The 9,775-nt window shown below is 35.2% G+C and overlaps 1 protein-coding gene across 1 annotated transcript in view; it reads left to right on the forward strand.

Moving 5' to 3' along the window:
• Positions 1-643: 643 nt before the first annotated feature.
• The window catches only part of LOC121324322 (CDAN1-interacting nuclease 1-like), a 19,307-nt gene continuing 10,175 nt past the window's right edge, over positions 644-9,775 (forward strand). The window contains exon 1 of the mRNA XM_041266046.1: positions 644-1,141. Within this exon, the coding sequence (XP_041121980.1) occupies positions 1,041-1,141 (101 nt within the window). The 5' untranslated portion in view covers positions 644-1,040. The remainder of the gene's footprint in view (positions 1,142-9,775) is intronic.

Genomic DNA, 9,775 nt, shown 5'->3' on the forward strand with positions numbered 1-9,775 from the left:
ATCCTATTTTACTACAGTATACTTGAGAACCAATCGTCTTGTGAGGGTGCCTAGTTTAACTGTCGTGTGGTGTTACGTGTAATGGCCTTTGAATTAAAATGACATTACAGTACAGTATTTTACTGTCACTACTACCACTGCATTTAAGCATCTGTGGCTTGTTTTTTTCAGTTCTTATGCAAATCTCAGTTTTTCACTAAGCAGAGATCCACAATCCTCCTACATGTACATTACACAATAACAGTGATGTACTCAGTATGTATTCAATGAATGTGTATTCACTTTATTAAAACACACAAATAACTAAAATAAGAACATAGTTTCTAGCACATTCAAATTGCAAACTTTAAACAATGCAGAATGCTAGTATTCTACTCTCCCCACTGTGAATTGAAGAGCCTCCTCTGTCCCAATCGCATTTCACAGTACTGATGTATTTTGTTTCCGTCAAATCAGCTTCGCTGTTACTGTTGCTATGCCATGCCTGATTCAACTTGTCCGCGGGAAACTGTAAGGAAGTTATGTAATATTAACCGTGCCAGATGAATTTCTGGGTTACATGTACAATTCCAAATTAATATTTGAATTAAGTGCAAGCAGAATTTTTTAAGAAAGGTCCTTTTTGTGAGTATATCGCGTTAAAATGTAATGTGGTATTGAAGTGCTGGAGTGCAGGCTCATGTAATGTAAACCGGAAGAGGGAAGAAGAGTGGAGAGAGGAACGATCTGTGTTGTTATTTAAACTAACTGTTTTGGGATGACTGTGCTTGTCTGTAAAATTAAGTTTTGTTGATAAGGGGATGCATTTATAAAAAGCGGGGATTACCGGAGAATTAACGTTTGATTTGACGTTTATTTACGTACTAGAGCTGGAGGATAAACATGAGCAAGATACATTCACACCAGCATACTACGACTACACAGACACTTGTGACCAAATATTAGCGCTAATTTTGTATTGGTGAACCTGAAATATGGGCTTTAAAATACATTTATATTTGTATAACTACGTGTTTACTGATTTTTATATATAAGGGAAAATGAAACTGGTTCGAGCAGAATACCAAGAACTAGCTAAATATATGGAGCACCTCAGACCTACCAGGCAGTGCATGAAGATGCTAAAAGAAAAGTTTTCCAGGTAAGAGTCTGAGTCTCTCTCTCTCTCTCTCTCTCTCTCTCTCTCTCTCTCTCTCTCTCTCTCTCTCTCTCTCTCTCTCTCTCTCTCTCGTGTTCCAAATACCAATAATTTTGGAGGTACTGTATTTTTGCAAATGGTTCCATTATCATAATCTATTTACACCAGTGCTGTAAAATGTAATTCCTGTAATCCCCTCCTTATTTACACCAGTATAAACCAGTCTAGTTCTATTGTTTCTGCCAGTAAGAGTCCTACACTATTTAAACCACTAAGTCTAGGGACCATTTACTTAGTAGTAAAATTGTAAATACAGCTTATTTCCTCACTGACAGGTCATTTTTTAATATAGTTTGCATGTTGTATGTCGGTAAAATCATTTCTGTTTTTGGCCTCGGTCGTTTTTTAATCAGTGTGTACTACTGTAAGTAAAGAAAAGATCCACAGTCTTCAGAAAAACATAAACATAAAATAACAATATACCCAACTGGTTACATTGTAGTCTACAATATGAGGATGTTTAATAATTATATATGACACAACGTGGGCATTATATAAGTTTCTACTGTAATTCTAAGGGTTGGACAATGTCAATCAGTCGGTTTCAGGAAAAAGTAGTTTCTAGCCAGTGGATTTGGCCAGTGTTTTAACATATCAATAATTAAGTAAAATACCAAACAGCCTTTCCTTAGCCCTAGCTACTGGTGTTGAATTCTGGGAAATGTATTTCTTTGTCTAGTTTAATCAAAAGGTTAAGTACATTCTGCCCAGGACTAAAGTCCCACAATTCACAGCAGGGATGACACATTTCTAAGGAAACAAGCAAAGTGAAAATCAGAAAAATATGCAGGATACTGCTTCACCTTGGTGGACACCATGCATTGAAGCTCTTCTCTGATTGTTCAATTCCCAAGTCGCAAAAAAATAGGATTCAATCCTATTTATTTTGCGTCGTCCTGGTGTCACCCCCAAGTCACCTGTCGTGTCCCCTGTGTTGTGAAAGATATTTGTCAAAAGTATAGGTTCTATTAATTTTGTCACTGCTGCACATTTTTGCTTGTCCCATTGTGTCTGTTCTGTAGCGGCCTTATCTGCAAAGCCCTGCTCAAAAGTTAGGGGGATATATGACAATGTAGATAAAATAAATAGCACTTTTTCAACTAAAAGCGAATTGCCTGTTCCTGAGGGAACTTCTTTTAAACTGTTTATATCGCATACAGCATTTGAGATGCAGACTTCATATTTTCAATGCTGGGGTATTACGCAGGAAGGGACATAGAGACACTTTTTTTGCTCACAAACTGCATTTAAAAGTGATAGTTCCCTTGACCTCAAATCAATGGTATGGTTTCTATATTATGGTCACATCACGTTTTAGGTTTCTGTTATACAGAGACTGTACACTTTTATATTAGTTTTCTGTATTGGGTACACAGCTCTATTCTCTGATATTATTTATGTTTCATTCCCAATGTTGTTGAAAAATTAACTGGTCACTTTTAACCTCAGGCCTCATCACTGATTCAGACCACATGGTTTTTCACATTTTGTTTCATGTTTGCACCAGCCATTGTACAATGCCGCCCTTTACATATTGCTTTGTTCACCAAAATGACTTCCAATGTGAGAATAGCCGATCTGTGAATATCAATAAATATTAGGGCTGCAGCAAGGGGTACAGTTTGACATTCGAAGGTTCGGAACACATTACCGAAGGAAGGTTTGAATCTTCAATGGTACTAATTTGCATAATTTACTGATTACGTCACCATAGCAATTTATTTATATTTGATAGAAAATACTATTATTTTAGAGGCAATCCATCTAAATTTAATAAATCATTAACATGCAGTTTGTACACGTAATTGATGCTGCTTGCGATATATACATTCAGCTTGCATTGCAACAGCACCTTATTGCAGCCAATTAAAATAACTACAGCGTAATTAGGCAAAACAAAGCTTTATTTAACAGGCACTGTTCCAAGCAGGTTATGAGCCACAGTCACAATTTTACTGCTATTTAAAAAAAAAAGAGTATTATAAACTTATGCTGGTACAGTGACCCTGGTAGTTGGTTGTGCCTCGATGATACATCAACAGTCGCTTGTATAGTTTGCATTCAACTTTTTATTTTGGTCATCTGAGCATTTAAAACAAAAAATTCCAAGCAGCAGAGGGGTTTTGAGACATTTCTTTCAACGCTTTGCTCTCGTGATGGCAAATAAAGAAATTAAAGTTCTGCCTCTGGATAACACGAGCTGGAGGTGGGGTTAGGGCGGTGCTCAGTTTCCAGAATTATATTTTTTAGTGTTAATGTATATTTTGTATGTTTCAAACATATTCTGTCATAAAATTTCTCTTACATGGTCTTATACACTGTGTGTAATTATACGCTGCTCCATACATGGCAGCAGCGGCATAGAATTGCTGTGTATAATGATTTGGTAGTGGATTTTAATACAACAACTTTTGCTTAAGTAACTTGCATTATACAAATCAAAAGATCGCATTTTGCATGCGAGTGACATTTAATGTATGATTTATAGTATCCACTCATTGTTAAATGGTTTCTGTTAAGAGGGGAAAAAAATACAGTGCGTGAATGCCACCAGACGAACCTTTGAACAGTGCTCTAATAAATATCATGTTTGTTTTTTTGTCAACTACACGTTTCTTGATTTTGAAAAACATGCAAGTGATGACACTTATGGACACCATTGAAGTATGAAAATGATGCATGGAAATGGTGCATCCAGTAAAAGTTAGTTTATTTTTATGTCAATAAAATGTTAAAAGCTGGCTAACAGCACAAAATAATTTATTTGATTTGCACTTTTCAAATTTTTTGGGACAAACTACTGTAGTAGAATTATCACCATTAACCTGTGGCATTATATTTTGGTAGTAACTACTTTTGCTTTCTGGACTGTTTTAATCAATCGCTTCACTGACAATTTTTTGTTTGTTTATTTTCATCTACATGTACAATAGCTGTTTTGTACCTTATGTTGGCAAGCACCTGATTTTTTTTTTTTTGTTTGTTTTGTTTTAATTTTAATTTTCCTGTTCTCTGTCATACACCTTTTGTTAGTGTTTTTTTTTTTTCTTTCTTCTTTAAGTTGTTAAAACAACATTTAAACAAATCCAGTTTAAGAAAAAGCTGTTACTGTTTTCAGAGCCTGCTAAATATATTCTCCATGTCCGATCAGCTCTGGGGACTCTAGAGGTTTAGTGATTGGAACGGCAGGAAATCAGGCTTTCAAGACATAACGGATTGACTAGGCCATCCATCATTTGTTAGCATGTGCTGAAGCACTGAGTTTCTGCTCAGGATCCTGCGATTTAGTAAATACGTTGGAGATGAATAGAGCTTACACACAAGGGAAGCTATCACTGTCTTTCACCAGCCTTAGACACAGAATCCTGCTGAGAGGGCTGGACGACGGTAGCTCATCAGTAACTGGTCTGTCACAGTTGGTGGTGCCCACCGACCATTTCCTACTATATTAAATGCATCTTTAATATCTGCTTGAGTAGATTTAATAAAATAAAATTCTGTTTCAAAACACTAACCACAGTTTCCTCAAGTGTTTTAGTATCTATCCTGCAACACCGCAAGGAAAGAATACAGCTGAATAAAAGGGATTTAGATAATTGTCTAATAGTCTTTGTGTACGTGACTCCCCTGTATTACAGTAGGTACACTGCAATTTTGCATTGGATTTGCTAACTGTTATATTACACAGGTCATATCCAGTTATTTTCAACAGACATGTATATATGTCATTTCTTATTTATGAAATTATATTTGACCCTATTCTAGCATGCACCACACATGGGTCAAAACCGGCAGTTACATAAGAAATACACTGAGCCCCAAAGTCAAAAGACGTTAAGGAACATAGCACTTTAATACTAGATATTGTATTTTCTACATCAGGCTGAAAAACATGTTTTGTATAAAGTAAGTTATTCGAACCAAATGTATTCTAGTCATTTATCTATTTAATACAAATTTTTTACACTAAAACAAATTGATCATGATGAAACGATAATCTGGGAGTGGATGTGGGGGTAAGGTTTTATTTTTATTAAATCATTGTTCAAAACATACACAGTAAAATCCATGTACTGTAGATGGATTCATCTGTCTTGTAAGCCTACCCTGCGAGACAAATGCAATTACAAACATGTACCGTCCATATAGGTTTGTACACATTCAGTTATCAAATTCAAACATTGCCAAGTAAAACAGGAACAGACAGGCTATATAGTATCCAAATGAAAACCATTGTAAAATATATCCGTCTTGGTGTAGAAGTGAATAGCTGAGACTCAACTGCATGCATGACTTCTTTTAGAATCTTCTAAATGTAACTCAGTTTGAACACTAGCTTCCTATTCTTCATTTTTTTTTGTCCTGATGGCACCCCTAAAATGATAATGTTAACTAATTTTAGGAATGTTGTGGTATGAGCTCCTTTTATATTAGAAATCACCAGATCTGAAATAACATTAAACAAAAAAAAGAAACGTTATAAAACTTCCTTTTCAGTTACTGTAATTTAAAGGATATGTTAAAGATGTTGCTATTCTATTTTTTATTTATTTATCTATTTCTCTTATTGCATTTTATCCCCCCCATCCCCCAGATTTTATCAATGTGAATGTGGTGTTTTGTTAACACTGTGTCAAGCTACAATACATCATTCTGGAAAAAGAGTATTGAATAGCAAGAATAAAATTATTTGACCTAATTGGACCTGTCCTACTGGCATATAGAAATACATTAGTTTTGAACAAAAGATCAGGTTTTAACTAAGGCTCTGTCAGCTGTTACTTCAATCTTTTAAAGGGGAGGAGTGGGGTGGGGGGCAGTGTTTTTAATTTTGCTTGGTCCAGGGCAGTGGGTATTAAAATCCACAGAGCTCTTGATATAGCAAAACGCCGGTCATCTGTTTATTTGTGCATATGACAGTGATCCGAGGTTTCTCGTCTGTGAAGTGCACGTAACACAGATGTTGGGGAGTCATCTGTCAGCTATGCCTCTCCTACGGAGTTTGAGTTCTAAAGGGAAAATAATTCGACACAGTGCTGTCACTTTTACCCTTTCACAATTGAATAACATGCAAATATTGCACCTCCCGCTTAGCAGTCGTGTCCTGTCTAGTGTCTGTGCTGGCTACAATGAAAACAGAATGGGTGCATCTAGGCCTGTAGGCTGTGACTTGTGTTGCACTATCGGACATTTGAATTGGAAATGGTCTGTTTCTGTGGGTTTTATATCTCCCAGTGCAGTGGCGATACATTCCTGTAGGTTTTTGTCCTCCGAGGGAAAGGCCAAAAGAGGCCTCTTTCCTCTGAATGGACTTGGTTGTAATGATTACTCTTGTCTTTTAAAACTGCATTCAGTTAATTTTGCATATATCCCTTGAGCAAAAATTGGCAGATGCTTTTGTCTTGGAAGTGTTGAAAAGGAAAGTGTAAGAGCAGAAGTAAGAGGCAGCAGTGCTCCAGTTCACAGTCCCCGATCATTTTGGAAATAGCTAATATGCAGTTTTCATCAGTGCTTAGGCGGGGCACAATATGGTGCCTGTGGCTCACTGGGGAATATGAATGTTGATTAAGCATGCTCTCAGGCTTTGAAATTCAGAAGTAGTGTCAGAATAATGGATGTTAAGCAAATGTCAAGCATTTGGTAATTTCTCTGTTATTTGGGGTTTATCTACCATGATCAGTCGTATAAACTAATGCTTTTCTGTTGTGGCATGTGCCATTGATATGGTGATTAGCCGGCAGGAGAGACTTTGTTTTTAATGGTAATATTTTAACTGTGTATAATTTGTGACCACTCCACAATTATTCATTTGGTTATGGTGTTAATTTTGTATTCCATGCTACTCAATGTATTAACTGTTACCCTGTTTCCAATCTGTGGATTTTAAGGACGATTTATATTTCATTACAAATAAGCTTATTGTTTAACAAATTGAACATCTTCTGTTCTTGTAAGTCTAGTGTGCAGTGATGTATTTTCTCACAATTAGTTGTAACTACGTGTTAGGAAAATATGTATTTGTGAACTGAATTAAGTATTGTAAGCACCTTCCCCCACCCTAAAAAATAAAATAGAAAAATTAAATCTTTTTAGGCACCAAAGCTTGTAAAGCTTTACAGCCTCATGCTGTGAGAAGTTAAAAGGTTAGCTGGATTGGCACATGGAAAAGGCAGATTGTGTGAAACACCGAGGCTATGGGTGGAACTTCTTTTCTGGTTGTATATTTTTGTTATTCTAATGTGAACATCATCAAAGAGATTAACACATTTGATCAGCATACACATAGATACACTTTAGTATTTTACCTGCAGTTTAATGTGCCCAGTATACTATAGTGTAGCTTAGATTCTAGAAGACACACATGCAGTATCTTTGTACCAACTGGGGAGGATTCGGGTGAGCTCCAGAATCCCCCAAACTGCATAGGTCTCAATATAACTATATTGCTGCCTAAACTAGTTTAAAGCAAATTGGTAATATTTATACCTGGCCAGTCCACAATCCGCAGTTTAGAATGTATTAAAATCCAGGTTTGCTTAAATCCAAAATTGTATTCGACCAAAATACTTTTTACTTTCATTGTTTCAAAAATGATTTGCCAACCCAAATTCAACACTTTTAATAGTAACACATCAGTATTGTTTTTTTGTTTTTGTTTTGTTGTTTTCTTGAAAGATCAGTGGTATGCTACTGATATTGTTGCAGTTTTATTTATTTTTTTTACTTTTAGTGTTCTCAGTACTTTTTTTATTTTAATTGTTCTCAATACTTTTTCTTTTTAAACACTTTAACAGTAACACATTATTTCTGGCACTGGTATCTTCAGACACATTGTACTGCTTTGAATTTTGTAACATTGCAACACCATCTGTTTTACTTTCAGCTTTGTCTGAACTGTTTAAAACACTTCTCCATCGTGCATGCTATTAACAACTTTGACAAGTCTTTCGTGAAACAAGATAAAATCTTATTTAAAGGGGCAGTATCCTTTATCCCTTGTGTAATCATAGTGAGCAACAACACCGGTAGCCGTGGAACTGCTAACAGGTGACTGTGGTTTTATTTTCTTTTCTGTTTTAGCAAGTATCAGACTTTTTTGGTGTTTATGTAGTTAAACTAGCATCCCTTTAGTCTTGTGTCTCTGCAGCTAATTTTTAACTGGGTTTAATTTAGCAAAATGCTTTTGGAATATGGACCTAAATGTCCATAAAAACATGCAGTAAATAACAATAGTTTGGTATAAAATTGTACATCATTGAGCAGCTTGACATTTTTTATGTTGAATCTTTTCTACATTTTTTCACTGAACTACTAAATTAGGTTTATTAAAGGTGACAACAAAAAGAAAAGATTCCAGATTTTATGGACATATTTTGAAGTTGTGTCTCAAATAGAATGGCCTTTGTTGACGCGGTTTTCGTACCGGAAACTATGGTATATATATATATCTTTATATATATATATATATATATATATATATATATATTCCTTGACTGAGCCTACGTTTACAAAATGAAATATATCTTATTTCTTTCTGCCTTTCAGTGTGAATTTTATATTTTTACTAATAGGTGATAGATTTAGCGTGCAGTGAAACACATGTATCAAGCTACCTCACAACGTTTTCTAAGTGTATATTATTCCATGCCTTAAGGGTTTTCTCATTATAGATATGAGTGGGTTTGTTCATTCTGCGTACATATTGAAGTCAAGGTCTTGTTTAAGCCAGAAACGTAACTAATTGTGATGAAGAATTTAGCACTGTACGTCTCATGAGGAAAATAGTCCACTTGAGGCTAAAGGAAACCTTATTTCTCTTGTGAGTGGGTTGGGACATTGGCCTAATGGATAGCAAACAGTGCTCATGTGGAATGTGTTAAATGCTTCAACAGTAAATAATAATAATAATAATAATAATAATAATAATAATAATAATAATAATAATAATAATAATAATAATTGTTTGGGCAATACGATCTTGGGGTCTGTTATTGATGACAGATATTTTTATATTTAAACTGTTTTTGGTGTTGAGCCTAATAAAACAATGCATCCTACTGTTTGGTGCAAATTGACGTCTTTATTTGTGTTTTTAGTACCTTTGTGTATATTAAAACAACCTGCTCCTTTCTGATATTATTATTTCCTTTTCTAGGCTGGAAAAAAAAACAGAAACCAGATACCTTTCTTAGCTGATTTTCTCCAGCAGTCTGCAGAACTTTAACTAACTGGTCCTTTTATGTTTATGACTCCTTTGTTGTCTGTCACTGAATCTTTTTTTTTCCTTTGTGTGAGGACTGCCTAAAGTACATTACCTGACTTGAAAAAGGCTAGGCTGTTTTTAAGACAGGCAAAAACAGAGTACTTGAAAAAGGCTAGGCTGTTTTTAAGACAGGCAAAAACAGAGTACAGTAAAAATCTTAAAGCACCACCAGAAGAAAATCATGTTTTTCTGCAAATCATAATAAATATGACAGTTCACCAGTCCTGAAGAGGCAAGCTTTGCTCACCTAATCAAGTCAGTTTAATCGTTTAAGTTGCTAGTAGATATGAAAGTCTGAACTGAGATTCAAGTAA

Source organism: Polyodon spathula, chromosome 12 (assembly GCF_017654505.1).
Source record: "Polyodon spathula isolate WHYD16114869_AA chromosome 12, ASM1765450v1, whole genome shotgun sequence".
Lineage (NCBI taxonomy): Eukaryota > Metazoa > Chordata > Actinopteri > Acipenseriformes > Polyodontidae > Polyodon > Polyodon spathula.